Genomic DNA, 21,736 nt, shown 5'->3' with positions numbered 1-21,736 from the left:
ACACACATGAAAAGGCTGACTCCAGGTCATGCAGAAAATTCAGAATCAGGGCAGATGCCAGAAGATGTATCAGAGTGTAAGATTTCCTTTATTTAATCACTATCACACTAAGCTAAATTCTGCTTCCAGCTCTATACATTGAGGATGGAGGTGAATGCAGGAGCATACAGAACTTGACCTGATTGTTCGTAGATACTAGTATCTCTGCTTCGCTTCAATGCAGTTTCAAATTAGAATGGAGAGGGTTTAAGTACACTAAGCCTGCTCAGCTGACACTCTGGTACACTGTATGATTTCCATGTGGCTGGATAACAAATCTAAAAGAATCTAGTTCATATTTAATATGGCTTCAAATAAAAGCACAGTCTGAATTCCAGATCTACAAATGGGAAGCTCCAACTCCTGAGACACACCAGTTTCTTGGACCTTCTTCGCCTACTGAAAAGCTGCATTTTAAGCAAACCTTTGCCTCAAGGCTCCAAAAGGCTCAGAGGCTCCAAAGCCCAAAATGTGTCACAGCTCATAAAATATTAACAGTCAGCACGACTTCTGTTTTCCCAAAGCTTGTTTCCACCCTACATACACAACTCTCTTAAAACAACAGATCTGAGCAACTTCATCCACATTCCTTCTTCATAAACAAACATCATTACTAGTTACAGCAAATACAGCAGCCATGGTCTGGGAGGAGGAATACAAAGGTAAAGTCAAAACATTGCTGACACTTTCACTCCTTTTGTCATTAATGACTTTAGATTACTAAATATGACATTCCTATATTTCAGAGGCAATGTGAAACCCTGAGCAAGCAAAGTAAGGGACTCTGGTGTGCTACAAAGAAAAAAAAATACATCTTTCCCTATAAGCTTACAATATAAGTAATGCAGTCAGAGCATAGTTAAAAATAATTACTGTTATTTAGTCATTAGATATAGGAAAAATAAGCACAAAGATCGTTCTCCCTTTCTCTTAAAAGAGGACAGTTAAAGGAATGCAAGTACTTGTGTGCTAGTACGTCTGTTTAACATAATCCTGCCTAACCCATTCTTGTTTGGCTTCCATCAGTGGTGCTATTCACCTTCTCCCTGTGGCTCAGCATCCTTTTCCAACCATCTTCCAGTCTCTGCACATGGGTAAAACTAAAGCTGTCACTCAGCCATTCAAAATTTTCTGTCATGACTAAAAGTTGGTCCCTAATGGGACTCAGTTACAGACTGCTGCCATGGCTAATCATTTGAGTTCTTTAGTAACCATCTTGTTTTCCTCCCATATATTGTGTGCACAGTAAAAGTCTTCCACAACTGTTACATCCATGAAAGAATGATTAAACAAATCAGTCTCCCCACATAAAGCTATTTACTCAAATAAAAATATCAGCCACGATCACTGAGGAAATCAGAAGTGGGAAAGTGCAGTGTGACAGACCAGTAAAATCTTTACTCATCTGTCCTGAATTCTAGCAGTCCCTCTAATATATCTCCTATACCACTTGACTCTAACCCCAAGACCACCTTACCTGCAAGAAGAGCTAAACAAAAGGGCTAAGGATAGGCGAATTTTAAGCTTATTCACTTGGTTTAAATGAAAGTTCAGAACTTGATAATAGGCAGTGAAGCTGTGAATAAACATTTACAGGCAGGCAAAAAATCTCTGGTTCAAGGGCAAAGTCTGCCAAGTAAAAATGAAGAATGTATTTGCCTCAGGACTCAGACTCACGATCAAATTACTGCTGCTTAACAAGTTATAAGACACCAGCTGAGTCTCAGTAACAGCCCCCATGCTGCTTTAACACTACAGCAAACGCAAGGTAATATAATTTAACTTAGCCCTAAAGACAGATAGTTAAGCCAAGCAGAATCATTGACATTTACCACAAAGAATACAAACATTAATCACAACCCAGTTAAATGTCTTACTCTGAATATAGCCACCACAGACTTCACAAAACAAATACTGAACTAATTGTAATTGAAGACACGAAAATGCAAAGAGGTTGCCATGCAGAAGTTGCAGAGAAAGCCTGCCTTAGCCATTCTCACTACTCCTGGGATTGGGAAGAAACCAAAATCTTTCCTTAGCAGTAACATCTAATGGGTCATTCTGCCAACTGAAGAGTAGCTGATGTAGAACAAGATTCAGACAAGGTGATGAGCACTGCTGGTGTCCTACCATCCTACCTCATTCAGAAGAGACATAGAAGTCATTAAGTCAGACAAAATCAACAGCAAATGTTGTCATATATGAAACTAAACACCACAGATCTGAACAACCATAAGGAATCTCAAATCGATGCAAATGCAAAGACAACTTCCATCCCAGTCTCACAGGTTAACCACAATGTCTGGTTTTACACTGCCACGCTTGCCTCTAATGCATGACTTGAAAGAGGTCAACAAATTAAAAATAAAAAGAATACAACACTCCATTAATATAAGGAATAATTTTCTAAACAACTCAAAATCTCTCCTCTCCCTAGGGCAAGTCTGGCTGGCACAGCCATATTATACATCTGTGACCCTGAAATATCACTATATAGATAATTTAAATGGACAAATTAGAGAGCAGCTTCTTCCCCCTTGCACTGGTTTGTCTACCCTATAGAGTACTACTTCCCTTCATACATGACATTTACACTTTATTCCTAAACTGCAAGCTGTAAAGCATAGTAATGACAGCTCCTAGAAACAAGCTGCCTCTTTTCAGGAAGCTGCTCATGCTGCAAGCACAAGTTTCCAGGGAGAACCATTACATCACTGTATTTCTGCTTTGTTAAACAGCAGAGTCAAAATAGTAAAGAAAATCATACATGTTAAGATGAATGGTTCCTATTCTATTTCAGTTCTAGAATATACAATTCACCCTAAAGTTTAAGCTCATAAGCCTTAAAACTTACATGGATTTTTACTACTTGCCTGAAACACAGAGTTTACCCAACACAGGAAAATTTTTTCTTTTCAAGTGCCGATTTGTTGCAGCATCACCTATGCAGATCCCCACACCCAGCAATACCAGTTAGCAGCATCCTGCATACAGAAGGAGTCAAAACCCAGGAGAAACAGGAATAAATTTTGCAAGAAAATAATGCCTTAGCAAATCCCTAAACCCAAATTCAAAGCTTACTGTGTAGATAAACCTTTGGAATTTATGAAGAAGGTAAGTACCAGTCACAGTGTGAGGAGTCTTGCTGGACTGCTTGGTTCCTTTCATAAGCATGAGCACTGAAGTCCTGTATACTTGCAGGTACCCCAGAAGTAAAACATTTCTGTCTAAAGATAATTATCCTTCATATTTGGCCACCTCTTTACCAGCCATCAGTCCATTCAGAGAAAAAGTTTTCAGACCTCCCAGAACACAAGAGCAGGATCAGCCTGGTTCATCACAAGTCAACCAGCTTAGGTCACTTGAGTCACCTGAACCACCTCCATACAGGGCACTTTATTTCCAGTAGCAATAATTATTTTGTCCAGACTGGAACCGAATGTCTCAGTTATACAAGGGTATTTACTGCTTGTAATGCTGCAGCAGCCTGAAGTGATCAGTGACCAGCATCCTGGCTCACTGCACACTGTGCACAGCCCACTGGTTCCCTAGATGTTGCCAAATACAGAATCCATGCTTAAGAGCCACAGGCCAGCCAAGGAAGCAAGATTTGACAATTAACCTGCATATTAACCAGCACCTGGGGTCTTGCAGCCCAGCTAAGCTAACTCAATTGAGCTAAAAAGATGAAACTACACTCACAGTGCCCTTCTGGTGAGGGCCCTCTCTTGACATTATTCAGTTTGAAGGAACAGGTCTATGAAGACATGAGACCTTTATCTCACGTCATCATGGAGAGAGGAACTGGTAGTTCTTTTATGGAATTAAGGCATATCCTACATTTAAACTTCTCCATGTATGTCCCCTTGTTTATACTCCACACTTCACAAGAAGGATGGATTCTTAACATGATTGAAATGCAAACAAGCACCTTACTAGAATGAAAAAAGCCTCCATAAATGAATCCTACCATAAACTAAAAAAAGGGACAAAACTGAAGAATTTTAACTTTCTAAATAAAAATTTTGAACTAAAAGCAATGCCAACAAAGCAGCTTCAAGCCTGTTCAAGTCTCACTCCTGCAAATACATCAGCATACTGCCAAATCATCTAGTTCTCTTCAGCAACATCTGTGCTTGCCTTTACTTAAAGAAGAATTAGCAAACAGAGGAATTGGCACACATGAAGCACAGCACATGACAGACAACTACAGATTCTGTTTCAGCTTTGCTCCAAAGATTGAAAGAAAGTAAGATCAGGTATTTTTACTGGCAAATGTGAGTTTCAATGCCACCTTTATATACTGGCATTCATAAGAAGTCAATCCTCCAGTTCTCCTCATTTTGAACTGTTTGCCTTGCCTTCTTTCCCATGCAAAGCTTCATGGGTCTTTACTATCCCACCCACTCTACTCCACAACCTGGAGACTGAATTGATGAAGCATTCACTGGAAAGCAGAACAGAAGAGATGGACCATAAAACTTCCATTCCCTCTTTAAAAAACAAACACACAACTAGTACAACATAAACATTAGAACCATAATCCTACTAATTCCTGCTAGCATCTGGAAACCCCCTCCCACTGACAGAAGGAACCACTGATTATTACTGCCTGAAACATGGGCAGGTTTTTTGGATGGGGTGGTCCCGAGTCACCTAGATTACATTTAAACAAGCTTACTTAGCTTTCTTTTGCAAAAACTATGAGGAAAGAGGTCAAAACCTTTACTATGCCACAAGAAAAAAAAACCAACCCATAAACATTCAAGCATCATAAGCTAAAGGAAACATTAATTTTTTCTATATGGGGAACTGGAACACAATGCACAGCCAGGAAAATAAAGCTTACCATTACATGCAAGGTCCAGAAGGCTTCTAAAAAGACTATTTTGAAGAACAGCATGAAGATGAAATGGAACAAAATAGTCTCACCCACAATCTGTAGCAAGCTGCTCCTTGGAATTAGAATATATCCACATTTAAATATCAAGCTTTAAGTTTTTCAGGACAAGGGGTAATGGGTTGAAACTTAAACAGCAGAGGTTTAGACTGGATATAAGGAAGAAACTCTTTACTGTTAGGGTGGTGAGGTACTGGAATGAGTTGCCCAGGGAGGCTGTGAATGCTCCATCCCTGGCAGTGTTCAAGACCAGGTTGGATGAAGCCTTGGGTGGCATGGTTTAGTGTGAGGTGTCCCTGCCCATGGCAAGGGGGTTGGAACTGGATGATCTTGAGGTCCTTTCCAATCCTAACTATTCTATGATTTACTATTAAAATCAGAACAATCTGTATCTTCATTCTTCACTAACTATGCCCTTATGCAACTTGACAGTCATACTTATGACAGACCAATAAAACTAGAATAAAGTATTCTCAAATTCTAGTATAACATCAAATCAGCAAAGAAGGTGTACAATAAATGATACACGCTGCCAGTTATAGAAGTGGTTCTGTTGTGGCTTGCAGCTGTCTCATGCCACCACCAGGTTGCATTGCCAGCTGAGGTCACATTTTCTTCTGCCTTTAGCCCTGTTATCACCTTTGATTACGTGTTCCGTGACAGACAAACACACCATCCCAAATGACAACCTTCGTCTTTAGTTTACTAAGATGTACAGCTATAGAAGTCATAAGGAAAACCAACAAAAAAATTTTTTTTGTTAATTTGGAGATATTAGCTGACTACTATCTCCTATCACAGGAAAAAAAAAACAAAATCAGAGAATAATTTAGTTTGGAAGGTATGTCTGGTCATCAAGTGATCCAACCTCTTTTGGAAAGCAGGGCTAACAAAGTTGTATTGCTCAGGGCCTCATCCAGACACGCTTTAAAAGTTTCCATTGATGGAGATCCTCTGGGCAACTGTTCCAGTGTTTCACTCATCACCCTCAGAGCGAAAAAACTGCCAGTTTATGGAAGAAATGAGCATATGGTTGCCCCCTCAGTCCGTGTAGTACATGAACTACTCGAACTCACTAAAACAAACTGAAAATCTTTTGCCGCAAAAGGTTCATTTTCGATTCTGAGGTTTTCTAGAATTAGCAGTTTATACATCACAGGTACAGAAGGGTCAAGATTCTACCCCAAAAAATTCAAAGACTGCTCATCACAGGCTTCTACTGGTGTTTGTACTGTATGCTGTTTCATAGAAATCAGTTCTGTGTCACACGAGAGCAGAAACCACCTGCTTCCAAAAACAGCTTGTAGGGTTATCACTGGTCAAGGCTGCAGAGCACAATCAAACATTGCTCAAACTGGCAGTATAGCGCATTTTGTAGGGCACATAAATTGCACTGGCTTGGACAGCTCTGTGATCCAACCTTACTGGGAGGAAGTTGGTGGACAGGACCAAACCGCTTCCTCACACAAATACTGGCGGCCCAGAAGGGAACGTCCCACTGTAGCTGATGGAGCATCCTGCCTGGTTTATACAAAAGACATTGCTTCCCACAGCTGTCAAGAGCTCACCTTTTCCAACAAAGAGTTGCAACCAAAATACTAAGCTTTTAATCCTACTTTTAATGTTGATTAGCTAGATAAAATAAAGGTTTCATGTTTATCTCAGGTGACTCCACAGTACCTCACACAGTTCATCTGTGTTACAAAACCCCTAATGCTCCACTATCCTACCGCATCTCTCTCAGGCGACAGAGTACACAAAGCTGCTTATACTATACGGCTATAAATGAGAAATAGTTTGGACAAGACTGGTTTTGAGCCCATGGTAATATGTAGGCTTCAAGGAGAAACATGGAGGGGAGTAGCAAGCAAGGACCACAATATGCATACACAAGACCCAGCCCAGACTTGGATCCTTGAAGAAGGCCCACTGGAGTAAGCCAAGATGCAGCATATCTCACACACACACATCTGAGGAAAGCATTGGAGACAAATATGTAGCTTCTGAAGGGGATGAGTAGAGAATAAGTTTCAGTGAGCTGGTGCATAAGCATTTTGCCTGCGGAAGCCTGGGATCAGATCTCATTTAAGTCTCCAGTGAAAAGGAGCATGACTGTCTCTCCACATCACAGAAGCTCTGTGTGATTAGAAGTCGCTGCAGATTCAGTTCCTGCCCAGCACAGAGCTCAAACAGCAGGAGTGTAAATCAGAGCTGAAGCACACTGGCAGAGCTGCAGCAGCAAGAAGCATGTCCATCCTTGCCCCTCCATGGCTGGCTCCAGGAGTGCCCCAGCTCCCTCCTGCTCACAAGTAAGAGCTGGGGATGTCAGGGGAAAAAATAAAAATGATCAAGAACAAAGTTAGACCCATTCTTCACAAAGCAGGCCTAATTAGAAATGTCAGGTCTCATTAGGAGCTCCACTATATAGGAGTCCCATTACTCAGGAGAGATGTACGTGGAAGACGTGTATGATTTCTTAAAGATGTATGCACCTTTCTACCCACCCCCCAACCAAAGGGAACAGTCTCATTACACTGGGTGGAAGCAGCACAGCTGCATACAGAAAACCCTGCAAGAAGCAGTACCAATACTGTTTCGTATATAAGCCTTTTATTTCTCTCTTCCCTCTGAAAGACTAGGAGCAATCGTATCTACAATACCCATACAACACTATTAAAACATAGTCAGCAGCACTTAACAAGGGGTCCTGTTCATTTCCTGTTGAAATCATCAGAAAAAGAGCCCAACAAAGGGAGCAGATTTGTAATTAAAAAAAATAAAGAAAAAAGAAAAATTAGTAAATTTATCTTTCCTACCTCTGCTTTTCTATGCTTTCCTATCTTTTCCTATCTTTCTCTTTCCTATCTTTCCTAGCTACTCTTTTCCTATGTTTCCTATTCACTGATCAAAAAACAATGCATCCTGGTCTCCAATGACTGAAGTCCAGATATGCTTCATATTCACTGGACATTCATATTTACATCTAATACCAGAAACTTCCATGTCAAGCATCTAAAGGACTTCTGTTGTGCCCTGACAAGCTCTGAAGGAAGGCAGGACAGGTCTGCCACAGGAAAAGGAGCAGGTCCGGAGGTGTAGGTGCTACAGATTTTGCCATTCTTGAGAAAAGCAGGTGACACTGTACAGTGAATGAAGGTATTTATCTCTTCCTCTATAGTGCATTCATTGTTCATGCTAAAATTCACCTGGCTTGTCACTGAAGGCCAATTGCAAAGTGGCCATTCGCAGTTTTCTTTGTGAAGATTTGGCTGCAGTGAGCTCCATGCAGGCTACACATAGGGTGTAGACCAAGCCAGGATTATTCAAGGGCTGTCTGCAGTTTTGGGCTTCAGGGGAATAAACAAGAAAGAGACTCAGACTGCTTTGCACAATGCAACAAAAGGATTCCTTTGACAGAGCAGCAGGGCAGAATTAATTCCTTCAGCAGGCAGAAGAAACCCAGTCATTATACAGTGTTTGCTGTGTTAATACTAAAAAAATAGGATGCTTTTAGTATAGCTTGGTTTTGTTCTATTTCACATCACTACATTTGAGATACCAAAAAAATACTTCAGCCAAACATAATGAAGGAGGAGGGCAATATAATGCCAGACAAAGGCCAAGTGCAGACAATGCATTAACTGTACTTCCCAATGGAGTAAAAAAATCAGCATTTGTCCACTCCTGTGTGTAGAAAAAAAGGTCCTTTTCATGCCCTCAACTCACATGGCTGTAACTGCAGTTATTGTTCTATCACTGTATGTTAAAACTGCATACACCATCTGTATTAGTATGTCTTTCTCATAAGTAGACTTGGTAGCCTAATCTCATCCAGCCTAAGGTCAATGATTTCAATATGAAAAGTGACTATGTTTGAGAAGACCTTCAAGCCTGCAAGCATTTGCCCTTAGGTTCTCTAGAAACCACACAGGTGCTTTTCAGTCTAGACACCTGAATAAAATCTCACGCCTATAGAAACTGCAGCTACTGCAGTTACACGATACACACACTGTTCTGCAAGGGCAGGGATGCTCGTCACCAGCAGGAGAAACACACATTTCATGTACTTTTATTGCCCATAGAAGCCTATCTGGTAGTTCACCCATTCCCTTAGGGGCACTGCTGTCCTCAGGGGCTGCCAATTACAGCAGCTAAACTCAGTTCACTTGTTACATGCTCAACCTGAAAACAGATCTCATTGAATAAATGAGCAGCAGCACAGCAGTTCAAAGTGCTCCACAAGAGGTGCAAGAAATTTAATTTACCTTCCCCCCCCATCCAAGCAGTCTTGAGCCTTTGCTGAGGCTGCTGATTAAGGACAGCAATTTAATTCTAACTGGGACAGTGATTCTATATAGAAATAGCCCAAAGCATTCACTTAGAAGAGGTATCAAGAGACTACTCTCAAGAACCCAGCCAACATACAAAAAGGGAGAAGGAAGGCACCTGCCACCCCTTCACCACTTTTTGTGGAGCCTGAGCTATTTGCAAGCCTCAGGCAAAGTCTCTTATGTCAAGCACACTTCTATAATTCTTTCCACAGCAGCAGAAAGCATGTGACACCTTCACTTGTGCTCACTGACATACTTCACTGCACTTTCACAAGTGCTGAAGCCCGAGCGTGTGAAATACATAAGCAAACACACATCAAATAAGCTTCACAAATCTGCAGAATACACAAGTATGGAATACTTTACATACAACAGGTTGCCCTTAGCATGCAAGCCTTCCTTTAGGATATTTGAGTAATTCGTACTCCCGTCTCTCAGAGAACTGTTGAGAATTAAGACAACTGACTTAAAAATCACTGCTGCATTCAGAATGATCGATATGTCGTGCACATACATGCATATAGAATCATAGAATAGTTAGGATTGGAAAGGACCTCAAGATCATCTAGTTCCAACCCCCCTGCCATGGGCAGGGACACCTCACACTAAACCATATCACCCAAGGCTTCATCCAACCTGGTCTTGAACACTGCCAGGGATGGATATGACCATCTTATTGACAAATCTGCCCCTGGAAGATTCTGTGTATAATAAATGGCAAAGTTAGCATCAAAACCATGTGATTTAGTTAGTCCTTTCCTGTGAAATTGTCAGTGGAGTTAAGATTGCTCCAGCCTTGACCCCTAAAGTCTTACTAACAACAGATCTACAATGGAGAGCCAACTGCACAAAGAAGCAAAGATACCAGGAAACTGGTCCAGATAAAGACAACCACCACTGCAGCTCTCAGGCTTTATTTTACAGATGAAACCAACCCAATACCAAAAGACACACAAGAAACTGGAGGACAAAACCACAGAACAGAAATAGCAACACTACTATGCATTACTGAAATATGATCACCTCCACAGCTTTACCAGACATTACTGCAGTCTGCATGGGAAGGGTGTAGGATCTTTTCTGATTCATTCCAAATTTTTTTATGGACACTGCACTCTAGACTCATCCTTGCAACATGTTCTCTAAGATAACCATTGAGGTCCCTCAGATTCATATGATACTTTTACCAAAGGGGAAGAGAACAGGCTCTGTATAAAGAAGCTTATCTCCAGAAATATAGGCTATTTATGCATTTAACCTCCAGTAGGGTTAATGGAATTGTGCATGTTGATCTTTTAACTCATGCGGTCCACACTAAACAGCACCATCTTACCATTTAGCTGCCACTCCTCTAGCCTACATTTCATGCATGTCTGTTGGAAATACCATGAAATGCAGCAGTAGAGTGGTTCACTTGGTTACACTAAAGCTTTGCAAAAGAGCATTTCTGTGTTCATAAAAAACAGGGGTTAGGGAAGTGATGATACACAAATAATCAAAGTAACTCTGGTATACTTATTCATTGCAAGGGAATTCTTGGATCAAGATACTTCAGATTCAATCCAGAAGACACAATAGCACTAACAACTTACACACTTTTCTTCTGACATTTGCTACTAACACAATTCAGACAAGCAACGGTGACCTGGAGGTCAGACATTTCCCAGCAGATAAGACTAGCTGGACTATGGCTCCAGGCTCTTCATTCCACCAGCCGATCTTTCAAAGCGGAGAAGTTCACAGCATCCTGAAATCATCATGCTTCATTAACAACAAATATGTGCTTGTTTTCTTTAATAAGCAGTTAAGTACATTAATTATCCAACACAATTCCAACTCTGGAAAAATAACTTAAGAACTACTCTTTTCATGGGGAAAGGAGCAGCCAGAGTGAAAGGGTATCTCAGATGTAAATAGTGACACTGTCCATTGACAGGTGATGCAATACACAATGAAAAGGAGAACCAACCTAGATAGATTTTGGTGACTAACTCCTGGACTTGGGAGGCATTTACAAGTAGGCTGTTCACAAGTAATACCACACACACATCCCCTGACTGCTCTGAAAATATGCGTAATAAATGCCCTTGTGAAACCATAATATTCCAAAAGGACCCAAGCCCCCAAAATGAAGAACTGCCCATAAAAATGGCACATTGTATCAGCTCCACAGCATTCAATCTGCCCAGGTAATTTCCACTGTCTATTCCATTACCAAAAAAAGCTGCAAATGAACTGGCACTTTGAGACAGAAAAACAATCAATACAAAACCAAAGTCTATACAACTCAGATACTGACAATCTCACACTTCCTAAATTTAGTCTGCTACATCCACGGTGTAATAAAGATTTCACCAGGACAACAGGTACACTGAACAGGGAGAAGAGAGGGAAGAAAAAAGATGCAGCTTTTGCAAAGATGGCTAGCAGAAATCACTTCCTCTGAATGCTAAAACAAAAAGCACAAGCTTCTGATGCACCAAAAATAAATGCAATACATGCATTCATGCTGCAAATTAGCTCTCCACAGGTGAATAGACACAGAGTTCCTCTGCCTTTTCATTTCACCTAGTCCCCTCCAGCCCCCTCTGACTTCTGCAGATATCCTTGTCTGTTACAGAAATGCAGTTAAAACAAAAAAAATGCAGAAAAGCCAGCAATGTCTCCATTTGGCACATTCTTGGAACTATGATTCAATACTAATTCAAAAGTACTTATAACCAATTTAAATAATCTTCCCAGTTGATGCTGCAAAAGGGAACAGTTAGGAAATGAAAGCCTAAGGGATCACACAAAAACATCACAGACCAGGAAGGGCATCTCAAAATACCTGTCCTTCACCTCTCGCAACCTGTTCTGTTCCCGTATGTATACACACATCCTCTTCCTTTGCCCTGCCAAACAGATCATTTATCATATTTTATGAAAGCTTAAACTGAGCTTGATGCCGCCAGGCTACAGATGCTTACAGCTATTTTTTAAAGTTCCACTATTACTGCAAGATTGTTTCAATCTCTTCACACCATTAAAAAGGAAATTTAACAGGCAAATATTCAGACACTAAGAAATAAACACATCCATCCCCCTGTGGCACATTCATTAGCACCTACCTTTCCCTGTAGTCATTATCTGCAGTGCCAGTGAGATGCTGGGGAAGAGCACTGTGCTCCAGGAGCAGCCCTACAGTACGTCTCTCAGCAACTTAGCCACCAGCAAACTCTCCACCCTCACTCAGTGTGACCTAGCAGGCAGTGATTGCCACCTCTCCAAAATAAAAGCCTGCTTTCAGCTGAGCCCCATGCATCCTCCTATGCTCACTTGCTCACATCCCTCCCTTCTAAATTTGAGAGTCTAAAATCCAGGAGGAAGTAATGTGCTTATTTACAAAGTTGTGTAATACAAAGGGTGCAGAGCTCGTCTTGTCCATTACCCTTCACAAGCATATGCTATGAGTTAATAGTACTCATTCAACTATCACTCTGACATTACTGCTCTCTCTGACCCTGTGCAAGTGAAAGTATTTCCTTGCTTTTGTCATGCCACAGGAACACTGAATCAAAGAAATTAATTTTCTATTTAATTTCCTATTTCAGCTTGAAAACAGTATTCATACAGAACAAGCCATAACAGAAACTGAATTGCACAAGGGGTTACGTTTGTTGCTTCTAAATCAATCTGTGTTAACACAGCCACCCCTCCTTCCAGTCTGCAATTCTGCTGCTTGGATGTGTGTTGACAAACAAGCAATACACTGCACCCACAGATGCACGGAATTACTTAAAAAATGTGGGTGATTTGTCCTCCTTATAATAAATATCAACATAGTATTCAGTCACTCAGCTTTATTACCAGCAAAACACAGGAGTCTAGAATAGCTCTAGTTTCCATCTAATTGTCTCAAGTTTTCAACTTCATACCGAGAATTCATTCAGCAAATAGCGTATTTACCTCAAATAATATTTCAAATACAGAAGTAGTTCTACTCAAGAATAACACTGCTCCTTTTTCATAGGCTTTCAGTAACTAGAATTATCACACCTGCTATTTTAGCATTCTTTTGATTTTGCTTACTCTTAGAACTTACATAAGCAACTACTGAACTTGCAGCCTCTCCTCACCTTACTCAGTGCAAGTATCTGTGAGAGATCTCAGCTCCAGACTTCTGGCTTTAAGATCTGCCTTGATTTCCTTGCAGCCCCAGACCACTGCCACCTCCATTATCCCTAAATCTTGCTCTCCCAAGTAAAGTCAAAATTAAACATAGACGAGGAATTTCAATCCCCTCTCTACTCACAGATACCACCATACTGGCTCACCACCACAGTAATCCTGCATGCACCAATGTAGAATCATTTCCCCAAAACTGTGACTTATGTAAAAAAAATGGTGGTTTACATCAAGGAATGTCATATTATGATATCGCAATGATCATGAGCATAAAACCCCCCCACAACACTGAAACATTTTGATTACTAATAGCTTTGGTTTGAGTCATAATTTCCTATCAGCCTGTATCTCTTCTGTAGTTCGCTTACTTCATTCTTAATCTGTTCTGAAATCCAGGTCTGATCAAGACACTTCAGATACATGAAAAAAACATACACTTTATGTTCAGGTCTTCCAGACATAATACCAAGGAAGCCCATACAGCTTGAATTTCTTGTAGTCTCTGTTTATGTCGAACAGCCTCTCTCTGTATCACATCCAACTAAGGATCATCGCACAATGCCACACAAATACAGCAGCTGACAAGCTGGCAATTATTGGCTCTTTCATACTGAAAATATATTTGTCCCAGAATAAGGCATCTGCATAATTAGCAAAAGCAGTTACACAAAAATAATTAGCTTGCTGAAAGCCCAAAGGAGGAAAAACTATAATTTTTGCTTCAAGAAGCTGACTAATTATATGCCAAATAACAAAATAGAGATGCATTTAGAATCATCAAGAAATCCAAGATGGATTTTAACTTCAATTCTAGCTATAAGGCTGGTGGTAGCCTAGCAACAAGCAGCATAGTTCAGGCGTGCCAAAACCTGCCTACAATTTAATGAAACACCTCAGACAACTCTGCAAACCTCCCCCACACCCCACTACATATTTGATTCCTATATTACTGATAAAAACAAAGCCTAGCCAAAAAAAATATCAAGCAATTCAAGATAAACTCAAAACAGCACTAAAGGACCATGGTACAGAAAGTAAGTTAATATAAACCACATTCATTATTTTCATAGACCTAAAAATCACATTCTGCTTAGAGCTGATCCATCAGATTTATGGGATCAGAAAATGCCCTATTATTTGAAACACCTTTGCTAGCAGACTAAGATTTCTGTTGGATTGTGACTTGCAAACCATTATTTAAGAAATGATGAACAACTTGTGGCATACTTGCTGATCTCCAAATTACTCCTGATACCTAAATAATGTTGCTGCAATTGCTTACTTTTACTTGAATCCTCAGTGAGCTGGTAGAGGAAACTCTGATCCCAAACAGCAGCCTCAATGCTAAGAGACCAGTTTTAGTCATTATTCATTTTCGACCAGTTCTTTTGCTGTATTCCGCCATTTAAGAAGCCACAGTCACTTTCCCACCTGCCCAGTTCAGCTATGTTCTGCAATAAGTCCGGTTTGACAACCACTTTCAAATCTTGTTGTAAATAGCACAATTCCAGTGTTCCTGAGCCAGCACTTGATTACAAGTGACACTTCAGCCAACAGCTTGCTCTTGGTTACCCACCTGAGCTGCCCACCAGAGAAGTAGAGATTCACCATATTCACCCATAAGATCACATTTAAAAAGAGTTCGAGTTGATCTTAGTGTGCTGGGAAGTCATGATACAACTTCAGTTAACCTTTATTTCAGAGGCATGCATTAGCCCTGAGCAACAAGAAGCCCTTCCCCAAGGGGTGCAGCATGTTACTTTTCAGCCAGGTCTGTTTTGTAGCTGGTACAGGCAGCAGCCCATGGCAGAAAACCCAATGCAAGTGAGCTAACTCTCCTCCTTCCACAGCACCGTTTTACACTGACAAGGGCTTACAGACTGCAGTCTGCATAAATATTTGTCAGTTTGCCTCCCAAAACCTCTGGGACCCTCATATGCAGCCTCCATAGAACTAGACTTACATGGCAGCTACAGAGAGGAACAAACTCGAGCTTTTAAGACAAGGCACAGCTGCATTATACAGCCTGAAGTCACCTCATCCAGGTGGTGTAACATGAAGGTTATACATGAGGTTACAGGTAAGGTTAAAGCATTACTGCTATGTTTGGCTGGTGGTGTTACAATTTAAAAGGGACAGTAGTGCACTCAGAGGCAGACGTCCCCACAATCAATGCTGGACTCTGCCAGACTCAGAGGATTAATAAAATTGAGACAGCTCTTTCCTGAGAAAGGCAGATCATCTGGATGTACAGTATTTATCATCTTTCCTGATGACTCTGACAACAGCTGAAAGTGCCACCTTTGTTCAAAAGCTCCAGGAGGTGTCAGGGACACAAATAACCTGACAAACTTGGTTTGCTTTTAGGCCATAATAAACTTGTGACCATGAGTGAAGATAAGCGTCCTCCACTGGCTTACACAACCTCCAAAAGATAAGCTGAAAGTTGCACAGAGCTGTTGACATGCTAGATACGGTGAGCATGTATGCTGTACTTGTGCTGTGCTTGGCAGGCAAGGAAGAAGCAACAAACCAGCCTATAGGACTACAAGGAACTCAACCCTCCCCTCACACACACAAAAGGCAATATTAATAAATTATGCTCTCATCAGCTTCACAAATAAGAGTGACTTTAAAAAAAATAACCCATGCAATTATGGACTATTTTTTTCTTTTATTGTTAGGGAAGATTAAATGTTTCTGACAGAACAATGGGATATCCTATCCTTTCCACACCTGGCTCTCTTTGACTCTTTAATACTCCTCCACTTCCACCCAGCTCCCTTTCCCCCAGGCTACTTTTGGTCTCAGTGTCCACACAGGATATTCAACAGAGGAGAGATGCTAATACATACACTCTAAGGACTGCATCCAGACACAGTGCAAGCAAGGACAGTGAAACATCAGCAGATCACATTAAGCTGAGTGGGGAACACAGGACACTTGTGTCAAGAAGCACAAAGAGCCTGTCAATGGAGTCAAGGGCATTAGACAGTGTGTAACGTCTCAGGCACTGTACCTACAAGAATATTAATCCTAATGTGCACAGATGCTTTCCTTGCATGTATTTCAAAAATAAAAAAGAAGTTCCTACAGAATCCTTCTTTGGTAATTTTAAAACAGATGGCTTGCTTTCCCGGAAAGAGATGGTAGTAAGAATTGCCTACCCAGAATAGGTCATCCCAATTGTCCCATCTTGCTTCTTTTGATGTTTTCCACGGTGCCAGAAGCCTTGAATCACATCACACCATGCACTAGAATGTTCAAACTGGAGACCAGAACCACTTCTCAAAAACCAAGGATTCACAAGTGACATCTCTGGTAAAATTCTGGGATGTGTGAATGCTAAAATGATTGCATAGCTAAAACTTCAATTGCAAATAAACTAACCCTAGTTTCTTTCTCTTTATGGGTATTCTTACATGCACCCCACATATTTCATACTACTCTTCTAATCCATTGTGACATACTCGATTTTCTACCAAGATCACCTTCATTCAGGCTAGAAAAAAACCCTCTGTAAACTTAGCTTAAATTTGGCCAGAGGTACATTAAGCTCCGAAATCCTTCCCCCTCTGCCAAGAGAATAAACCCAACAGAAATCCCACCCACAGTCATCGTCACACCAAAGAGATGATGCTTAAAAAGACCAGTAGCAATACTTCTCACCAAACAGCACAAGTATGCCTCCTCAAAATCCAGACCACAGCAATCTATATAGTGGAGTGATGCATCAAATTAACTTTCTGGGTTTGAAAGCCCACTCTGTTCCACTACTAGCAAAACAAAAATCCTACCTTAGCCTAGCCAAACAGAAAGCAGAGAAGCTGCATCAGCAGTAAGCTTGTTTCAGTTAGAGTTAGGATTTCAGAACAAACACCTGGAGGTTGTAAATTTTAAGATTAAGGGATTAAGTATTTATTCCCCCACCCCTTAAAAAAAAGTACAAGGATGTTTGTTTCTCAACAGCACCTTTTTGCCACTGTAAGCCTCATGTACCAATACATTATGCAAAAGCATAATTTTAACCCATTCTATCACAGAGGAACCTGCATGAAGTCTTTATCTTCCCAAACATGTAAGAGAACACCATACCACATTTCTGAATAATCCAAAATACAACTTCAGACTTTTCAAATAAGTCAATTTTATTAGGTCTTGCAGGAATAAAGTTTACTGTATTTTAAAAATTGATTTGGCAAGAAGAATGGTTCCCAGAAGTGAAAAAGGTATTTTTTCCAATTTAAAAGAGCAGAGACACCTCTGTTCTCTTGGTTTCTGAGAGCATGGTGGGAAAGACTGGGGACATCGTCTCTCCTGCTCTTGGCCTTGCAGAGTGTGGGGGCTTGAGAGGAACCCACAGCACTGAACCCATGTTCTTCATCTCTGCTCTACTCAGCTGTTGGCAGAAAAATTAATTCCCTCACCAAGAATTCTCTCAAAACTCTATTCCTAAAAAATGAGTGATAATTAAAAATACTTTCTAGCTCATAAGCTTATCTATAAGAAAAGCAGTAATAAACACTTGTTTTTTAAATCAGCAAGCTACTAGTCTCAGACAAGGAACATTCTGCTTCCAGTACTCCTATGAAGACAGAGCAGATTAACTGAACATCAATTTCATGTGTTGCAAAACCTGTGTATATATTTCTGATCACCCATACTTTCCTCCCTTAACAGAATGATTGTTCTGTGTCCATGTCCATTTGAATGCCTCACCAACTGAAAACTGCTGAAAACAAGAAAATGCAAATACTCCTACTCACCACTTGAACTCTGGATCATATTTCCAGATTTTTGGACCTCATCGAATTTTGTAAAAATTACATTCAACCTGTTTGAAAGGTAAAGAAATACACAATGAAAGATTAATTTAATGTTTAGGAATCTCTTAATTTAAGATGCTATACAACATATTTTGCTTAACTCAGGTCATTGGGAGCACTGTCCAAAATGTCACTGCAGAAGGAAGATACTTTTATTTTTCAAGTATCACAGCATGCAACAGCAGATAAGAAAAACTGAGAAACAACTGAATCTACAGAGGTGTAAGATATAATTGGAAATACTGTAACACTGAAAACATAACATGCCTAATTCTAGATGCATTTCCAGTTCATTATTACTTCACCTATCTTAAATATTTGCAGAAATACCACAAAACCCACTCCTAAAAAGACAACTTTACCCAACATTTATCTTTGGCCCTGATGCTTCTCTCATTTGTGTCACAGGCCTGGTGGAGCAGAAGATCCTTATCACAACTCATTAATCCTTCCCAGAGAATTTATTACTTTCAGCCACATTGTGGCACCAGGTATTTTCACTGGAGAACAAAGGCGACAGTACTGCCTACCCTCACGTGCACCCCACCTCTGAAATAACCTCTTCCCTCCTCCCTTTGTGCATTGACACACTGCCATCTTCTCCATGCTCAGGTCTAACCAAACTCCACCCTGTGCACTGAAGGTTTTGGCAAAACACGGAGCAGCTTCTTACTGCGCCTGAAGTGGCAGACACAGAGGAATAGGGCTTGGGTTTTGGGGTGAGTTTTTTTTTATTGGGGTTGGGGATGGGGGGGAAATTAGGGTTGTTTTTTTTTGTGTGGTGTGGTCTGTTGGGGTTTTGGGGAGACAAGGTTTTTGGATTTTGGTTTGTTTTAGTTTTTAATAAAGCCTTGGAACTGATCATATTGACTTTATTGGTTTTATTTCTTCTAAATTGCATAAACACAGACTACTCTGAAGAGTCCCCTCTACACATGCAGAACGTCCAGAAAAAACACCACATTAAATCTTAAATCCGTTAACTACACATCTGTTATGTTACTGGTTTTCCAAAGATGCTGTGGCATCCTTGGCCAAAGGTACAGGACCTACATTAAGGGAGACCTGAGTGTATGATAAAAAAACAAACAAACAAACAAACAAACAAACAAAAAACAAAAACAAAAAACCCAAACCAACACACAAAACAACCCTGATCCCCGGAAAAGGTGCAGTCATGCAGCCCCTGAAGCCTTTTAAAGGAAGGAAGGGAATAAAAAGCAGCCCAAAAATAGTGAAGACATAAGGATATTACAACTTACCGAGACTGGGGTAATCCTTTTTTACTGAGATCAGCCCTTACACGTTCACCAACATGTCTGTAAATTTCCACAAGGCTGTTTATTGCTGCATCTCGAACCTGGATGCGAGACATGAGAGAAATCAATTATCTTTGTAATTTAGATAAATCCTTGCCCTACCTTGGAGGAAGAAATTTGCATATTTCTCAACAACAACAGGTGCCATTATAGCCATATAGCACAGTGCTCAGGAAGGAGCTTCCATCCCTGCATTTCAGATATTAGCAGTATCAAGAGGTCTAATTCAACTGAAATGGCAGTCAGGACATAAGATGAAAAGTTTCATACATAGGGATACACACAGGGAGCTCTGCTGCCTCTGCCCAGCTCCACAGGTTGTATTCAACAGATATTTACTAGATAAATAAAGTAAGGACATACACGCAAATAGACCTTATATTGCTAGTATGTTATAAAAGAAACCAACTTTTAATGCCACCTTATAAACGTATGTTTCTGGGCTACCAAATACGGAGGGAAGCGTAATCAATCACCATGAATTTTGCATGTTTTCTAAACTGATTTGCAAGAAATCGCTGAGCACATCACCCAACAGAAGAGCCACAATGTGATTAAAGTGTTACCTTTCGGACTGAACCCCCTTTCTCCATCAGGCAGGGAAGGTATCTGCTTTGCCTACAGAAATACCTACAGAGCCATGCATTTCTGCTTCTTAGAAGATGGCCTGGCATTACCAAAGCACCAGCACACATCAAGACTAGACACAGGATATTTCGTGGGCAAAAGCTAGAATCGCCTACAGGCAGGAGTCAAAGGGCAGGTAGGCATATGTGCCTTGCTTCCTAGAAAAAAACCAAAACCCTTGACTTGCGCTCATCTTGCCCCGCTGTGCTTCACAGCCTCCCCATTCAGCAGGTCACTGCCAGTTCCCAAACCCCTGCCTTCACTCACACCAGCCCTTAACTTGATGGTCCTGTCCCTCTTCTTTTTGCCCACCAGCCCCATATGCAACCAGGCAGGACTTCTGAGCACAGCTCAGTGGAGACTCTCTGATTTCCCCCAGTTTCTGGGTATACAGACCCTAACCCAGCTTTGCTCTGCCTCCTACAACCAGGGAGAAGTGGCAGTGTGTATGGCATCTCGCACACCTGAAGTGAGTCCCCCTGCCCTGGGGCCCATGCCCACACATCAGCAGCAGAGGCATGGCTGCATGATCTGGAAGGACTGTGTATAAAGTTAATCAGAGGTACAGTTTCAGGACTGGGCAAACCCCACATTGGGTAAGGCAGGGAGCCACTACTACCACACTGGGTTTAGTCTATGACAGCAATAACAAAGCTTTACTAAAAAATAAAATTGAGCATTAACCAATCATAGTTTAAATACTGTTGTCATACCAAATGCTAGTAGAAAACAACTACTCTTTCTGAAAAGAGCAGTAACAGAACAGCTTCCATGTCCACAACAAAAGGGACAACACTGCGTTTGACACGGATGTGTTTTTTCGGCATCTTTCACCAAGAGAGGGCAGCATTGACCGAGCATCAGGTTCCCCGGCCTCAGAAGGCACCCGCAGCACAGACGCAGCCCGAGGGGAGCCCAGGGCAGGTGCTGCTCAACCAGGAGACACTTTGACAACCATTTGTCTGATCAGTTCGGGCACGGGTTTCCTGGGGATGAGGAAACAAACCCAGGAAAAGGTGCAAGAGATCAGCCCCCTTTCCCCGTGCAGCTGGGTACTGGGATAATGAGCTATGCCAGGCACATAGAAGAGGCACTGCACAGAGGGAAAATGTGTCAGTGCCCTCACCAACTTTCTGATTCATTTACTAGCTCACCAACGGCAGGACCAAGGTGTGTGTCTGTGCCACAAGTACCCCCCCCTTGAATAAGAGCTTGCTCAGTCACAACTCAAAACTACGAAAGACCCTGAACATTAAACTTTCTCAGAAACTTCTTGGGGTAACAGGTTTATCCTCCTGCATTGGCACAACCAGCAAAGGAAGGCTGTTTCACATTTAGTCCTCCTCTTCAGCAAAGGGAGGCCCCAACAGCCATGGGACTACAGCTAACTCCCGGAGCAATGCAAATCCATTCTCCAGTTGGCCACCCCATACTTCTTTCCAGCTAAACACTCGCATCAGACCTGGATCACATGTCACCTATGCTGGGAAGGCAAAAGGAATATTCAAAACCTGCTAGTACACGTTA

General features: G+C 41.2%; 1 protein-coding gene across 7 annotated transcripts in view; it reads right to left on the bottom strand.

The window, feature by feature from the left end:
- The window catches only part of CLASP1 (cytoplasmic linker associated protein 1), a 180,676-nt gene that overhangs the window by 110,945 nt on the left and 47,995 nt on the right, over positions 1–21,736 (bottom strand). For all 7 annotated transcript variants that reach the window (XM_034062675.1, XM_034062670.1, XM_034062671.1 and 4 more), the window contains exons 7-8: positions 19,526–19,623; positions 18,204–18,271 (exon numbers count right to left, since the gene is read on the bottom strand). In XM_034062675.1, coding sequence (XP_033918566.1) covers positions 18,204–18,271; positions 19,526–19,623 — 166 coding nt within the window. The remainder of the gene's footprint in view (positions 1–18,203; positions 18,272–19,525; positions 19,624–21,736) is intronic.

The sequence above is a fragment of the Melopsittacus undulatus genome, chromosome 4 (genome assembly GCF_012275295.1).
Source record: "Melopsittacus undulatus isolate bMelUnd1 chromosome 4, bMelUnd1.mat.Z, whole genome shotgun sequence".
Taxonomy (NCBI): domain Eukaryota; kingdom Metazoa; phylum Chordata; class Aves; order Psittaciformes; family Psittaculidae; genus Melopsittacus; species Melopsittacus undulatus.
This window is presented reverse-complemented; position numbering and strand designations above follow the sequence as displayed.